The sequence below is a fragment of the Podarcis melisellensis genome, assembly GCF_964234715.1.
Source record: "Podarcis melisellensis genome assembly, chromosome: 2".
In the NCBI taxonomy this organism is placed as follows: Eukaryota; Metazoa; Chordata; class Lepidosauria; order Squamata; family Lacertidae; genus Podarcis; species Podarcis melisellensis.
The window spans coordinates 87,288,691-87,306,133 of NC_138529.1; the positions used below are offsets into that span (position 1 = coordinate 87,288,691).

At 41.0% G+C, this 17,443-nt stretch overlaps 1 protein-coding gene across 2 annotated transcripts in view; it reads right to left on the reverse strand.

Moving 5' to 3' along the window:
• Positions 1-17,443, reverse strand: part of IFT122 (intraflagellar transport 122) — a 55,667-nt gene that overhangs the window by 31,702 nt on the left and 6,522 nt on the right. The window contains exons 6-16 of one of the 2 annotated variants that reach the window (XM_081901381.1): positions 17,263-17,329; positions 15,503-15,649; positions 14,557-14,724; positions 12,976-13,051; positions 12,201-12,392; positions 10,664-10,802; positions 8,616-8,818; positions 7,399-7,536; positions 6,382-6,546; positions 5,837-6,034; positions 1,553-1,693 (exon numbers count right to left, since the gene is read on the reverse strand). In XM_081901381.1, the coding sequence (XP_081757507.1) occupies positions 1,553-1,693; positions 5,837-6,034; positions 6,382-6,546; positions 7,399-7,536; positions 8,616-8,818; positions 10,664-10,802; positions 12,201-12,392; positions 12,976-13,051; positions 14,557-14,724; positions 15,503-15,649; positions 17,263-17,329 (1,634 nt within the window). The remainder of the gene's footprint in view (positions 1-1,552; positions 1,694-5,836; positions 6,035-6,381; positions 6,547-7,398; positions 7,537-8,615; positions 8,819-10,663; positions 10,803-12,200; positions 12,393-12,975; positions 13,052-14,556; positions 14,725-15,502; positions 15,650-17,262; positions 17,330-17,443) is intronic. The other variant, XM_081901382.1, reaches the window with a different exon arrangement.

Here is a 17,443-nt window from a genome sequence, read left to right on the forward strand (position 1 = left end):
CGTGCTAATCTGTTCTAATACTTAGTGGACAGGTTACTTGACATCTTCAAGATGGTAAAAACAACCTCCCTTTAAACTACTAGATCTAATACCCTTTCTTTGGCCAAGTAATAGGATAAAAATGCTTTAAGAAATAAGAAGCATCTATTGAGTTTTAGTCAGTGGTGGCTTTCTAGGAAACACTCCTGCTTGCTCAAGGCAAGGCTCTTGTTTTTCATCAATTGTCACTACTGCCCCCACTCCCCATTGAAAAAGCTGCTCTTGAGGGTCAGGGGAATCCTCTGGAACAGTACAGGATACGGTAAGGAGGGTTGCGGTAGGTGATGGTGGTATCAGTGAAAATCAGATGCCTCCCCTCTAGGAACAGAAACATCTTTGCACAAAGTCACTATGGGACAAAATCTACTATTAATGAAAATTGTATCTAAACTCTGCGTATTGAAGCTCTGTGAAAATGATAATTAAGAAAGAAGGACACACATTTGAACAACTTGGTATTTAAGCAATACCTAGCCTTAATTTCAAAACGATCCTCTTTGAAGGTTGTTGAAGAATAAATACAAATGATGAATAATGGTCCCAGGGCATGGTCTGAAGGGACACACTACAGCAACCATGCTGGAAGTGAAGTAGATCTGGTCAGTGCCAGAATGGGAGATCATCTAGAAACTTCATATACGCAACCTTGAATTCCATGATGGGACAAAGGTGGGGAATATATTTGATCAGCAAGTACATTTTCCCACACTACGTCAGAAATAACTTGAAAACAGGTTAAGTACAAACGTTAGGAAACACAATGTTACCTAGTCCTAATGGCAAGGGACTTTAAATTAGAAGGAGAAGAGAAAGAAAATGTGCTATCACTTATTAGGTTTGTTTACAATGTCCAAGGCCAAGCCCATGCAACTCCTCACCGCCAGGATGAGAAGACACATGTGCTCCAGATGTTAAGAGAGTGCATACTGTCTGGAACATGTGAAGTTTGTATACCCCCCCTCCCATAGACACACACAGGAGGGCATTTAAAAAGAGATGTTCAAAGCTTTTCTGAATGAGAGAGAAATAGAATAAATGTCCATATTCAAAGTTAAAGCAGTTCACAATGAAGAGAAGACTAGCAAAGAAATTTGTAACTTTTTTTTTTAAGCAGGCTTATTACGTTACAGCAAAATAAATCTTTACTGCCACATAGTGGTCAACACAGCCAAGGATGGGTGAATACCGGTGATTTTTTTCTACCCATAGTGAAAAGTGCTGTTCTAATTAAACTTTCATTTAAATCATTACCTATCACTGGAATTCAGTTGGAATTTATAGATTCCTCATGCATTTAAAAGCCTGAGTAGCAAAATGTATGTGCTAACCTAACCCCTAGTCTGCATTCTGAACAGAAACAGAAGAGAACAAACTACATGTATTCAACATGAATAATTTTTTTTAAGCACTCAGCTCACAGTTCCTAGTGATACAGCTGGGAATGTATGTACAATTAGTCTACTCTAACTGCATGCCAATACAAAGATTCAGATATGAAGCTGAAACACTTTACCTTTTTAGCAGTTTCAAATTCAAGTCCTTCTAAAGCCTCCATAGCCAGCTCTTTCCAATCTGTGTCAGTTACTCCTAAACAAGCAATCTTATAGGCTTCTTTGAACATTTTTCTTTCCAAGTATTGATACATGGGTGCTGACTGCAAATTGAAAAACCAAAGTAAAGCATTAAGATATTAGTGTGATTTCCTGCACTTGATAAACTTCCTATCATATCACAGCGGCTATAACTCTAGGGCAAACCAAATTTTCTGCATTTCCCACTAAGATGCTATAAAGAAAATTTCAGACATGACAGAATAAAATAAAATAATGTAGCCCCAATAAGTTAGCCCTAGTACCCCAATTTGGAAATCTGGATGTCTATCATTTGCTGGATCGGGAACTGAAAGACATGCATCCGATTCAAATGTCCTCTGGACTACAAACCAAATAACGAATGCCACCCATCTAAATGGCACTTCCATAGGTTTCATGTTTGAATGTGCATCTCTATCCACATTATGACAGAATTCATAACCATTTTAAGTGTGATAATTTGGATCAGTGTTCTTTCTCTAAGAGCAGTATTCACTAAAGAAAGCTCTTCGACAGATGTTTACCAAGAATTCTGTACAAAACATCTCATGTGTAGGAAATTCCAAAACACATCCCCTGGCTAACTTGTTCTGTTGCCAAACTGCTCTTGCAGATAGCATTCTGTTTTCTCTCTGTCAAAGCAACAGACTGCAATTGCTCTATCACCATTTACGGCAGCCTTTTAAACGTTTGAAAATTATTCCCGCTCCATGATCCCCTTTAAAATCCCTTTCCTTAAGGCTACATTTGCACCCATCTATAATTTAAAAGATGTTTTCAAGCAACTTCATTCTCCTTGTGCTAAAACAAATCCATTCTTTAGCTGCTGGTGGGAAATCCATGTTACAAAGCAAGTGCTAACGTTCTCTGTGCTAATAAATAAATTAAAATGCATTCAACATTTTCTCCTGCCTCTTGTATTCTATGCTATTTCATCTCTGCTAAACTTTTCCGTCTTCCCCAGCACGATAATTTAATTGTGAAATGCAAAACCCAACATGATCCCATGTACACATCTACTTCTATAATCATCTAGTTGAAAGAGTCCTGCATGGGTCTAACCAGTGCCAAACAACTGAATTTCCCCCATCCATTTCTGGTTGACAAGACTTCTTACTATTACAGCCCAAACGGTAAAGGGTCTGGTGGCACCTTAAACGCCAGCGAATATATTACACCATTTGCATTAGTGAACTAGGTTCACATCATCAGATACATGAAGTTCTCCCCCATATTATAGATATATATTGGGAGTGGGGGACCCTTTTCAGCTCAAAGGTTGCATTGCCTCAGAGGGAACCTCCTAAGGGCCACATTCCAGGGGCGGATGGTGCCAGAGACGAAGATGGGTGGGACATCAGATGAGTACAGCAGGCTATATTTCAACCATGCAAAAGTCATCCATCTAGTTATGCAGGAGACATTATTGCAACTCAAGGATTCATTCAAGCCAGGCACAGAGCACGACCAGTGAGGGGTGTGGCCTGGGGAGTGTCCTAAGAACCTTGGATAGTCACATTGAGGCCTGTGTTCCCCACCCCTGGCGTACATGTATACTCTCACACACACAGGCTGAAGTAGGATTCTGAGAAGTGAGGTTAGAAGAAATGCAAAAAAGGATCTAATTAACAGGGCTAATTTACATTCACAGTTCTTGATGACACAGACCTCTTACCATTACTAAGCCAACTAGCACAATAAGGGAGCAATGCTATAAACAAGGAACTAAGGGAAAGCAAGCCAGTGTAAATTAAGCCAATGTAAAGTTATACCGTATCCAAACTCAGCTAAGCAGCAGGGCTGCAGCTGTTCTGCCTATGTCTGGCAGAGGAAAAACAAGTCTTTAAAATAATGTTCCATGGCCACATCTTGTGATTGAGCTAAGTGGCCTTAGGATTCAGGCTGGGTCCCCTCTCCCTGGTCTCACACCCACCAGGGCTCCAGAATTACGATTACGATATCTTTATTGTCACTGTTCCATGCAGAACAGGGAAATTGAAAAACTACATAAAACTACCACAAAACTACATAAAAACTACATAAAACTACTACAAAACTACATAAAACATTCAAAAACCCCTAAAAACTCTAAAACCCCATTTTAAAATACACTATACTATAGAGACCCCTTATGCTGCGTTTAGAACCAGAATTGCATTTGCATAGAAAATGTTTCTCAGGCGGCTAGTCCTGGCCTTTATAACCCTAAACCTTCTTCCAGAAGGCAGAAGCTGAAAAAGATCATTTCCGAGGTGCGTACTATCCTGCCCTATCTCTGCCGCTTTCTTATGGCACCTGGCAGCATATATTTGATCTAAGGTGGGAAGAGTGCACCCAATTATTCTCTCTGCAGTCTTTACAACCCTGGATAGCATTGTTTTTCCCCTGGCTGTGCAGCTCCCAAACCACACACATAGACCATAAGTTAGTACACTCTCCACAGTGCAATGGTAAAATGCCATCAACAGGTCCTTTGAGAGATTGTTTTTCCGGAGGATTCTCAGAAAATATAACCTCTGCTGTGCTCTTTTTGCTGAACTTTATAGTACACTCAGTCAATATGATTTTCATTTCTAATCCTATCCTCCTAGCCTACATTCTAAAGTATAGATTGACAGAAAACGAAGAAGTAATTGTGACAACTTTGTTGTCTGCTCTTATTCAAGTCATTATTTAAAAGGGTGACCACCAGCTCCAAGCCAAAGCTCTATAAAACCCCCTCAGTTTCTCTTCCTTTAAATGTAAGCCAAGTGGAAAACAAGTGCATTCCAAAATCCTTTAATTTTAGGAGTGGCATTTACTAGATCTTTGATCATGTAAATGCAAAACAGCTAAATTTAAACCCCAGTTCTGCATTCTTTCTGCTAATGTTAGTCAGTTGTGAATGGACACAAAGTGCAAAATCAAGAACAAATTCCACCACCATACTTTTTAAAATTTCAAACAATACAAAGAAAGGCATTTCCAAAGTAGTCCCTACAAACTTAACGGTCTGGTTTGTGTCTCGCCTTAATAAGCTGAGATGTGCATGTACCTCAGGCCTGCACACTTTGTTCTCATGTTACCCCTTTTCCTTCTTAGCATGCCACAATTAACTCAGGATTTTTTCAGTTAATTATTTCCCTTTTTGTTCAGATCAAGAAACTATGGCTGCCAGGATACAAACAAGCAAGGATCTTAACCCAACATCAAACCATGAGTTAAGACCATGACTTGTTTAAATTCTGGTAACCATAGTTTCCCTGCTGGAGGTAATGGATAACTATGATAAGCTGAAGACTTTGAGTTAATTGCAGTGCACCAAGGAGGATGAAAGGCATGGCACAAGGATGAAGTATATACTCACAAGGCTTAAGCATAGGTTTACTTATTAAATTGTAATAAATACATCTGAACTTGACCATTAAGTGAACTGTTCCTGTAATCCAACACTGTGCAAGCAACCTTCCATTTGCGCAACCAGATTTTCCTTTCCTCTCTTCCCAATACTTGCAGTCCCTACAAACTTCTGGAGCAGACTTTGGGGTGCACAAAGGGTTGCAATGGGGAGAAATGGAAATCCTGTTGCGGAGGTCTGTTCTGCTAGTAGACTGACACCACCAGCTTTTACTCATTATATTAAATACTTCAGTGGCTCTATTGCTAGTACTTTCCATCATGTCCAAACAATTGTTTTGTTGAGAACACCGTTTTCTTAGGGATAAATCACATTTGTTGTTGATCTAAAATGTTTTGAACAACACAACTGGTACATGAACAAGTCACAAGCAAGAATGTGTAGGAGAATAACTGGCATTTGGCTGGAACTTCACCAAAGCGAAAGAAAAAACAGAGCAAAGTTACCTATAACTATAGTAATAGGAGAAATAGTAACATTAAAGTGAAAGCATGCCATAGAATAATATGCAATTGCAATTGGTAATGCCAAATTTTACTAGGAGTTTTCTTGTCTACCTGATTTTATTCAATATTGTTGTGTTAAATGATTAACCCAATAAACTTTCACCTACCTCTCACAGGACAGTGAAAACTATCCCGTTCTCCTCCAAGCACAAAACTACAGACATTATTCATGAAAGGAAGGCCAAAAAGCTGGTGGATAAGTATTTTTAAACTCTATTGGACAGAAAGTAATGTTTCAGGAGCACTTAAGATAATGCTGACATCAGCAACAAAAAGAATTAATGAACAAGATTAAAGATTACCTGGGGAACTTCAACAGCAGTCATGGAAAAAACATGGAGACAGAAAATTTTGGAACCATTGTATCCCACAACGAAGCCCTGCAGTTTCTGCTGATGAACAGGAAAGTTACTAGCTTTGATGTTGAGATATCCACCACCAGAGAAACAGAGCATGTCCTCACACTGTGTGTTCCAAGCCACGCTGTTAGCATTGGGTTCCTAGAGGATGATCAAACAAGATGCAATACAAAAAATGAATGGTCTTCATTTATGGTACATGATCATGATTGAAGAAGGCTTGGCAGGTCAACTTGGACTTCCTAGAGGGCCACTATTGATCTGCTGGCCAGAGATCCTCCACCCTCTTTTTAGTAGATAACAATTCCTAATAGCTACCCAAGCAGTCTCACTAAGGCTCCTTTCTCATCCTTTTGGGAAACTTTTCTCTAAGATACAGGGTGACAAAGGAGCAGCATGATAGAGCTATTTCTCTGATTTAGCTCTTTGCAATCATGTGGCTAGGGCTAGACAAAGGGAGGGAAGGGATGGAGTTTCCAAATGTTTACCTGAAAGAGCAACTCTTTGGTGTTAATATCATACACTAGACAGGTGTCATTTTCATCAACCACTGCCAGCTTGTTTCGAGATGCACTCATATCCAAGCAGCGCACAGCTGTGGATTGTTTCAGCAAGACAATTGCAAAAGGATTGTCTACAAATATCTTTAGAATCTGGATGTGATTAAATTCAGAGGGTTAATAAAATACGTCTTAAAAGCAATACTATTTTTATTTGTCAGTCTCATGCACAGGAGAATACAACTCAGGAGAATAATTAGTCTAACAAATTTAAAGCAGACTGTTCGCTTTTGCCCAAATTACTTCCTTGATTATAAATAATAAAAATAAAAACATGTGGCAAGATGATGGCTAGGTTTAGGGTCACAAGAATCAGAAACAAAAATTAACTCCACACTTTGATTCTTTCCCCCAAAAAACATTTAATATAAAAGCAGAAACAGCTTCCTGGGGGGGGGGCATTAGTTTCCCAACAGGTGGGTCACTTTGCAAAGTGGCAGTAAGGTTGATGTGGTGGAAACATACCTTGGAGCCAATCTGGCACAGTGCAACAGCACCCTGCCAATATCCCTGCCGCTTTGCCTCTTCCCCTCTCCCCACTGGTAAGCAACAGCAACCAGCTTACCAGGAAGCTAGTGTAGTAACTTCATCCAAAACAGTAAGCTGCAAGTAGTCTATGTTGCTCTCTACAGCACTTTACTGAAGTACGTACTTTTCCCTAACTTATTGCAAACCAGTTCCTTGAAACTCATTTTCCATTAAAGGAAAGAAGTGGTGAAGGAAGCTTTTGATTAACTGTCACTTTCTGTGAACATGTAATTCTTGGTAACCATCAAATACAGAACGTGCAAAAAACTAAAAAACATGTCACTTAAAGAGCAGCCAAAGACACTAAGAAGCATATATGCAATTTCAGCCTATTGACTGGGCCCTTTAGCATCTAAATCATCTCCTTAAGGAGTACAAATTTCACAAAAGCCTATGAACTTAATCACAAAAGGTCACCTGGCCATTCTTTAGCCCCACTAAAAGTCCTTCTCGGCCTGGAGGTCCACCAATTACTTTTATGTACCGAATGAGAGACTCCATCAGCCACTCCCTTTCTTTAACACCACTGAATGAGAGGCACTGGAGCCTTTTCTCCTAAAAAAGGGAAGAACATGTTACATTCTCATTAAAGTAATTCTCATATCTCTCAGCCTAACAGTGCTGTACACATGCCAGGCCTTTTTCATGCTAGGCAGTCAAGGTACAGATATCAGTCTGATTTGCAACTCATCAACCGCTTACATTGCAACAGGTGAGGAAAGTTTTACACAGGGGGATAGTGAGGGGGGCCTTAGTCCCAGAGGCATGAATTTGAGGGGGCGCAAACCAAGCGTGCCCTCCTCCGGGATCCCCATCCCACCCTGCCTGCCGCCAGGCGTCTCTGAGCCCCAGAGCCTGGCCTCACCACCGTGTCCCCCTTGTTGAATGGCTGCCTGGCCAGCGTCGGAGGAATTTGCCTGACAAGGGCCACATCATCGAGCCGGGCTCCTCACTGGGTGGGTGAGCAAGTGACACGGCATGGCCCCGCTTGGCTCTGGTGGCGAGAGCTGGGCTGGTGCGGAGGACTCAATGAACCCTCTGCATCCCGGACACCGGCAAACCACGCAACAACACTGGTTTTGCAGTATCTACAATTCTTCAAGGATCCCTCATTAGAAATGTTTACAACCACACATTATGATCTAGTTATTCAAGACTGCATCAAAGCAGGACAGAAGCCTCCGGAGAGACAAAAAGAACTGCCAGACAGCATTTAAAGGATAGCCACAGATTATTTTACTAGTAGATTGTTGCACTGAGTGTCTGCAGCAAACCATTTTAGTGTCTCTAAGAACAACTATGTCAAAAGCAAGTACGGATGATTTACTGGCAACATTTTATTAACATTCCGATAGCAACCAAATAAAAGGGATAATATTGCTATGCTTAAAAAAGGAAAGGAATCTAACCCCCAATAAAATATTGATGTTTCTTCTAAATACCACATTTTGGGCAAGCCATGTATGTGTAACATCTGGGGTGGGACAGGTGGGAAAAAATATATGCACCTCATTTCACAGCCATCTCTAAATAAACTAGTTCATTATGGATGACTTCTGCCCAAGAAACTCTTATTAGAAAAAAATATTTCAATATGTGTATAGTTCATTTTAAAGTACATATTTATTAATTACCTGGCATAAAATAATGTGCTCAGAACACACAACCAGTAAGTTGCATTCAAACTTTTTTGCTATCTTTTCCTTCACACGATAATGCATGTCGGAAGAATCATCAGAATATAGTTCATAAATCTGGATTTTCTCTGGCAACTGGATTGCTAATCTGTTTTTGTATATTGCAATTTTCTTGACAAGCTCTCTGTTTTTAATGCGAACTGGAACAAAAGAAAAGAAAATAGTAAACTGATTTGCAGGGTTAAGTTAAAGTGCCTTATATCCTATTACAGCATCTATTTAGACTAACGCAACACTTGTAGGCACCACTGTGCCCACTAGTATTCCTATGGTGCCCATGAAAGGTTTCAATAACTATCTCCTCAAAAATCCACCATCATTGAGAAACTGCTTCCTTTTCCTGCTCTGTTTCTGCGTGCAATGAATCAGGCTGTTTGAATGCACATCCTTAGAAATGTCCACATTTCATAATAGATGCTAGGACTGAACATCCACCCTCTCATCAGTTCCAAACAAAGGAGAGGTGCAAAGAGCTTTTCTTTGTGAACAAGTGCCATGGTGGCTAATATAAGTGTCTTTTCCCCCAGGTTGCAATGGATAGGCTGGTTTGGGGGCAGGAATATGCCCACACATAGGGCCGGACTTAGGTTAGATGAGGCCCTAAGCTACTGAAGGTAATGGGGCCCTTTATATGTCCAGCTGTCCTTTGTCAACAACAAACTGTTGCTGTTTTTTGTGTTGAATATATGCTATATGGTAATTTATGGACCTAATAGGTATCTAAAGCCATTTGCACATAACAAAATATGTATTTTATCAAAGCAATCATTGAACTGAAATACAATTAAGAAGTAGTATATTAATAGTGAAATACAATTAAGACGAGGTATAGTGAAATAATTATTAAGCTCTAACTTAAAATTGTGGAAATGTACATCCAGGTTTTTTTCCTTTAATTTTTTTTTGGGGGGGGGGCCAAGAGAGTGGGGCCCTAAGCTATAGCTTGTTTAGCTTATACATAAATCCGGCACTGCCCATACCCATTTGTGGTCCTGATTCCTCATCTGCTTTCCATTTTTGTGACTGGTGCCCACAGCCCTTCCTCAAAATTCCAAATGTGCCCACTGACCCCAAAAGGATGGTGACATCCAAGTAAAAGTCTAATTTCATGTTCTCTAAAAAAATATAGATTTGCAATAACACTTTTATCCTGCACCTTCCAGCCCTATGCCTCAGGGAAGCTCACAATTCAAGATTTAAAGCAATAAAACCAATCAGCAGCAGCAAACTTCAAAAATAGCAGCTGCAGCAACAAATCTTGGACAGCTGCCAAAAGATACCCACTGAGAGGGTACGCTAGGTCTCCTGGATGCAAAAAAATTATTTACAAGATGATTTCTAGATTGTTGTTCAGCCCTAACAAGGGCTCACAAAAATGTTTAGCACTGGACAATTTGAAACATTATGCACATAATTTAACAGAACTAAGAGAAAGGATTAAAAGTAAAGAGAGTAGAAAACTTCATTAAAAGCCAGAGTGAATATCTCAGGAATAGCACTAGGTCTACCTTCTTTTGGGAAGTAACATTGAAACTGAGCAGCTACCACAAAGAAGGCCCTGCCTCGACCACTTTTGGTGCCAAATCAAAAAGCAGGGCCTCCATTGATTGTTGTAACCTTCATACTCATGGCATAAAACGGCAGATCAATGTTTTATTTTAAATACACTTTGTACTGTCAACCTAGCAGTTTGAAAGCACGTCAAAGTGCAAGTAGATAAATAGGTACTACTCCAGCGGGAAGGTAAACAGTGTTTCTGTGCGCTGCTCTGGTTCGCCTGAAGCAGTTTAGTCATGCTGGCCACATAACCCGGAAGCTGAGCCGGCTCCCTCAGCCAATAAAGCGAGATGAGCGCCGCAACCCCAGAGTCGTTCGCGACTGGACCTAATGGTCAGTGGTCCATTTACCTTTACTGTCAAATATGCAGACACCAATTAAGCTGTATATATCCACCCAAGTTGAGAGACATGCCTCTCAAAAGGTACCTTTTTGCTCTGTGATGAGGTGCTGGACAATAACATCAGTCATACTGTCCCTGTAAGCATAGCGGTCCTTATAAAGGCCATGGACTGTGCTGAAAATCAGCTGATAAAATGAAATTGTTCCATCCTCGCATCCTACTGCCTGAAGAGAAAGCAAAAGATCATGAGAAGTCGAAAACCATATGGTTATGTATCCGAACCATAAAACCGACTGAAAAGGTGGCAACCTTCTTAGATTACTTGACCTTTTTTAAAGATCATTGTACCAAGTAAGAGGCAGATTTTGCCTTTCAAATAGACAAATCTCAGCATGTAAGGGAAAAATGAAACGGAAAAAGACTGGAGAGATTGGAGGCATTATTCATCTGTTATATGCCCCAAATGCGCATGTTAGCTTTGAAGTAGTATTATTAAAGTTAAGGCAAAATGCCACAGAGCTCAGTGAATTTTCCTAGCACAGACCTGTTATCTGGCTGCTAACTACACTTGCGGGAGACCTTAATGCACATGCCATCCATTTGCCACCACTGGAGAATGCAACAAATATGTCTGCCAAAAAACAGGTGTCATACGGCAACACCAGCTGTGAACAGCTGTATTGTCCTGTTGAGTGTATTCTCAGATTTGCCTCTCTTTGTAACACATGAAATGGTCCCTAGGACACATGTTGTTCCAAGAACTGTAAAAAGCCACCTTCATGGCATTTGTTTTGAAGTACAGTCGTACCTTGGAAGCCAAACGGAATCCGTTCCGGAAGTCCGTTCGACTTCCAAGCAGGGGCGTATGAAGTGGGGGGCAGAGGGGGCAGGCCACTTGGGGGGGGGACAAGATGGCCCCTGCCTCCTCCCAGCTGTAGAGTGGCCGAGGGCGCGCGCAGTCAGTATGGACGCCGCTCACGCACCGTCCGTACGGGCGTCCATATGGGCTGCCTCTCGCACTGCGACCGTACAGGCTGCCACTCTCACACACCGTCCGTACGGGCTGCGTCTCACACGGCAACCATACGGGCTGCGTCTCACACGGCAACCATACGGGCTGCCGCGCGCGCGCGCACTCTGTACGGGATGCCTCACATGTGCACTCTGTATAGGATGCCGCACATGCACACTCCGTATGGGATGTCGCACGTGCACACTCCATACGGATGTCATGTGTGCGTCACCGGGTGGTTTGCCCCGCTCCTCAGCATCCTGCCCTGGCTGCGAGAGAGGGTTCCTCCGCCACTGCTTCCAATACACAGCTTCCGATTGGCTGCAGGAGCTTCCTGCAGCCAATCGGAAGCTATGGAAGCCACGCTGGACGTTCAGCTTCCAAAAGAACTTTTGCAAATCAGAACACTCACTTCCGGGATTGCAGCGTTCAGGAGCCAAAACTTTCAATCGCTAAGGTGTTTGTCAACCAAGGTATGTCTCATGGCTAACTTATCTCTCACATTTGATGGTTTTGGAACAAAGGAGAGTGGGAACAAAATCATGACCCCAAAGTGTGGGGACCCCTTGCAGTTCCACATGTACAAGGGCTTTTACCAATTCACTCTTACCACGTAATTGGAATCTGGCTTCGCTTTACACGTCCACACCCACGTGTTCTGTTCCCCTATGGTACCAAGGCGCACACCATCCTTTGTGTAGAGGGAGACTTGTTTGTCGGAGCCTCCAATTAAAATGTATTCTCCTTTTGAAAAATAGCTAACACAGCAGGGGTCAAAGTTCAGGACTCTGTCTTTTCCAATCTAGAACAATATGAAAGAAGACATCAGATATATATTTTTTAGAGTTCATAGGTAATGCAGTAATTAAATACACGTTCCTATTAAATCTGTCACATATCGCTGTTTGATCTCACAAGCTTTAATTAATGCTTTTAGGTTACGATCGGTCTTTAGCTCTGGTAGCAGGTGGCAAGTCTACCTCATACACCAGTTTTGTTCTTCAAACCAGTCAATGGAGCCTGGTCAGGATATTCCTGTTCAGCAGTCCTTGGCTCTGAAGCACATGGTGATATTGACAAGTGACACCACTCAGCACAGCTGTGGAGCTACTCTAATGCGTACCTGAGAAACAGTACAGCTTGAACTGGCTAATGATCAAGGAGACAATGCTTTTTATCTCCTTAGCAACTTGCAAATCCGAGCCATGAGCTGCTAATGATTTATATAGAAAAATATAAATGCTTTACTGTACAAAGGGCCAGCAAGCAGGCCTATAATTTTAAAGTCACACCTTACTAGATAAGTGGAACTTTCAACTCAGTTCTTTCCCAGGAAGAAAATAAAAAGTGTACTTTCCAAGGCATTGTATTAATATAACACTTACTTGCTTGCCACTGAGCTGATAAAAGGAAAGCCTTTGTCCCCAATCTGCCACAGCTAAGATGTCATTGTGTTCATCTCTACCATGCACAAAAGGAGAAGCCAATTATGATACGTTGTAAACAGTTCTGATGAACTACAAAGCAACAGATAGCCCCTAGTGTTCTCTACTATGGCTGTCAGCTGTATAAACAGAGTTTTCTAACCCCCTTCCACCCATCTGCCCCCAATGATGCAAAGGCAAGGAGGACTGTGTTGTGTGGATGTGTGTCGTTTCTGAGAGAGATCACGAGGAGGGGTTGTTCAAACCCTTCCTGGTTATCTCCTCCCTCGGCTTAGCTGATACTGCTGAGCAGCAATGAAGACAGGTGCATGGCCATGCCTATTTTGGTTGCGCTCACAAGTGGCATGAAGCACCTGGAAGGTTAGCCAGGAGGGGCTGTGACTCCTTAGTCTGAAAAGGAGTCTCCACCCCACCTTACCTAAAACTGTCCCTTGACCCTCATTCTTATATGTGTAGAGCTCCCTTTCACTTGCACAACTGCACACAAGTGCAAAAGAAAACACAACTCCAAAACCTAAATATACCTCTCATCCCACCATCTACAGAATGTTTTCCTTCAAAATGATCCTTGGCAAACTGCTGTTCAAACCTTTCTATTAAAATAAATTGAAATTCCATCTATTAAAATAAATGCTATTTGGCCATAAGCCATAGGAGTCAATCTATTCAAGAGGAAAAATGCCAGTTTCTGATTAGCAGGAAAAAACACGGGGCCCAGCACTGTCGACCTGTATTAACTGTCCTTTTCAACAATTCCCTGGAACTCCAGGAATCTCTTCAGACATCTGTGTGGCCTACAGATCCCTAGAATCAAGGTGTGCTGCACAAACATGGAAATTTCCCCAAACTTGAGTTCAGGCAAACATTCAACTTCTGTTGAAGACTGCCAGAACTTATGCTGAGAAATGCTGGATACTATCCTTAAGAGTGAAGAATGGAGAAATTTATTGGAAGGGGAATGTATGGACAAACACTGTGAGGTCACTTTAGGGGAACCTCAGGCAGTCACAAAATAGCCTGATGAGCTGCTATCATCCAGTTTCAAGCGGGGGCCCTTCCCTATCATCCAACAGTCTTCACAGGAGCCTCTATCTGCCCTAATAGCGGTTCCACTTTGGCTTGAGTGGAGTGAACAAAAAAGAAATAGTCTGGTGAGTCACTATAATCCAGCTCCCAGTAATGGTCCCTCCCTTCTCTATCACCACAAATTGCCCTGACGGGGAGCAGAGAGAAGCAATTACAGCTTTGTCTAAGTGGCTGTCTTTTCCATGTTATTATAACTTATTTTAAAAATAAACACCCAATGCTTATTGTTGTAGCAATCTCACATAAACTGCTTTGTGAAGTCCACCTGAATAGCAGAATATAAATGCCACAAATAAATATATATATATACTGTTTTGTTTATATACTGTGAAGCATTACTGTAATTATAAATTGATAATTAGACAGAAATAAGCTAAGATTTAAATATATGTCTACTTTCATACTATAGTTTTATTTCTCTGATTTTGCACTCACGAGCTGGCATTCCTAGGGCTCTCATCTTCCTCATGTTCTTCTTCCTCTGCCTCACTACCCTGACTACTGCATGTGATGGACTTCAGAACTGGTATATCCTCTAAACAGGCGTGACCTGCCTCCTCCTCCTCTTCGCTCTCTCTAGAACTCCAGAGATTCTCCCATCGACTGCAAATATCAATTGTTCATTCACATGACCTACTGCTACAAAACTTAAATTTCAAAACAGTTTAGCCCAAGATCAACTCTCCTGATGTTAAAACACTTTGCCCAGGTAGTTTTTGAAACTTTTCTTCCCCAGATTTACTAAAAGGGACAGTAAGTCTTCTTCAGTGCAAACTCAATTGGTTGTCAAGCTTTAGGAAAACATGACCCTCCCGCTGTGGGATAGAGAAGGAAAAGGTTGGAGAAAATACCAGTAATTTGTCGTTCTTCAATGCCTCCCCATGAAGTTGAATGTTGGAAGATTCAGGACAGGCAAAAGAAAGCATTCTTTGCCCAGCACATAGTTAAAGTATAGAATTCACTTCCACAGGATGAAGCAATAGCCACCAAATATATTTATTTTTTTTAGAGTCTCAACAATCCAAGAATGCATTAGGCATTCTTCATTCCAAAGTCAACCTCCAACCCACATCCCATATGTTGTATTAGCAGACAAAGAGGGAGCTGATCAGTTATAATGTGCTTTATTTCTGGGGTTATTTTTTTAAGATTCAGGAACAGTTAATTTTAGCAACTTCAGAAACTAGCAATTCCCTTCAAATTGGAGAAAGTTTAAGAATTTTTATTGATATTGCCAAGAAAATGAAAGCATTAAATCAGTCTTCTGAGCTTCATCAAAATGATTTCTTATTTATGTTTATAAAACTACTGTTAAAAGTCAAATTCAGACTAGTGTGCAGATACTATCAAAGACAAACAATATAGGGACAGAAACATTTACCTTGATGGATTCCAAGAAATGGACCACACAGGAGATAAAGATCCACCGGGTCGTTCAATTTTGACTTTTTCTTCACCATTTTTATTTCTTATGCTGACCACACCATTGTACATCCCCAAAGCGAGGTACTGGCCGTCATTAGTCCAACTAAGAAAGGGGAAGAATCATAATAAAGCAGCTTGAAAAAATTCCCCCCTCCTCAACATTTGAGAGAGTCGCGAGGCCTACAGAAATTATACCTTTTACTTAGAGGTGGGCATAAAAGGCTCAAGAGGACACAAAGTACTCCTTGAACTCTTCCACTGCACTGACAAATATGGCTTTAAAGTATACATTTGCCCAAATGAACCGCAGCTGCATGCCGAGAAGGAGAGGACATGCTAATTAAGAATATGGAGCAGTAGCAGCATAAGGTAACCTCTGTTTAACTGAATAGTGATTTTGAAAGGTTGGCTTCCAGTTCCACTCTGCCTTAATGGAAGCAGCCCCCGTGATAAAGGGAGATTGTTGGTGAAGGAAAAACAAGGGTGACTGAGGGTAATTATCCATGCAAATTTCCCCCAGGGATGGAGGGGCGAATGGGCTTCACTCGCAGTTCGTCTTGGTACCTGGTTCTCACTCCGGCGTGGAATGCTGGGGGCAGGGAGTCACTGAGTGCAAAAGCCTGCCGAAAAACCTCCAACGCTGCCATTAAGAAGCAGAGGTTCTCCTGTTAATTAGAGCTTAATTGGACTAAATTACAGGCACATGCTAGAAGAGATGAGATGACAAACTACAGAACAAACCAATTGTAAGGACTTTATGGTTTGAACTTGAGATAAGACTTCATTCAGTGCAAAAGATGGTTGGGGGGGGAGCCTACGGTTTCTTTATTATAAGTTTTATTCTCTACATTTATGATTCAGCAACCCTCCTCTCAATGTTAGTTCGAATTTTATTTGTACAAGTGAGAATGGAAGAGTTTGGATCATAAATATAGAATATAACATCAAACAGAACTGTGTAAACTGTGTAAAAAAAGGGAAATGGGAGGGAAGCTCTATTTTGCAAAAGGTTTACGATGGAAACTTCCCCATCCTTTATTATTAATGATGTGAACTGAATAACACTAAGAGAACTTGGAATTTAATTTAATTGGAAGAATAATTGCTCATATGTCTTCAGTTGGAAGGAAGGATGAAAGGAGTCTGTGAACTGCCAAGAAACTGATACAGTTCCTTATTGAGTCGTCTGCAGATCAACAGACCACTCTTCCCAGGCTGAGAGGGAAAATGGTGACAAAAGGTTATTTACTGGGACAGAGTGACTTTTGCAGCTGTGGTTAAAGTTGCAAAACAACGAAGCATGGGGCGGAGTGATGGAGAAATTTCTGGAATGACAGTGGGATATCAGCTCCATTCAAGGCATGACGAATAACAGCAATAACCGGGGGAAAGAAAAACATAACATCTTACAAGGAAAGGAAGAAACAGCATGAACAGAATAATTGCCACACACAGGAAGAACAAGGATATAGTTTCTTTAATTGCTTACTCTTTTGTTCCAACCCATCCCGGAACCTTATCTTATAATTAAATGTATAATAAAATTGTACAAACTCATTAGAGGACAATTTTGCTGTCCATTCTATTGTATTGTCAGATTTGTTTCAGTTTTGTTTTTACCTCTATTGTATGTTGCCTTGAGTTCTCAATCTTTCGTGTGGCAACTCATTAGATGTTTTAATATTTACAATAACAAAATAACTACATTTTACATACCTACAGCAGGTGATCTTATTGCTAACTTTATGTTTATTGACTGACTTCTGTTCAGGAGACCAAAGACCTTGAAAATAACAACAGCATAGTGTTACCATCCAATTCATTCATCATTATAAGAAAACATTCGCACCACCAACAACGAGGGAATATGAAAGAGAAGAGCTCCTAAATCTTAACA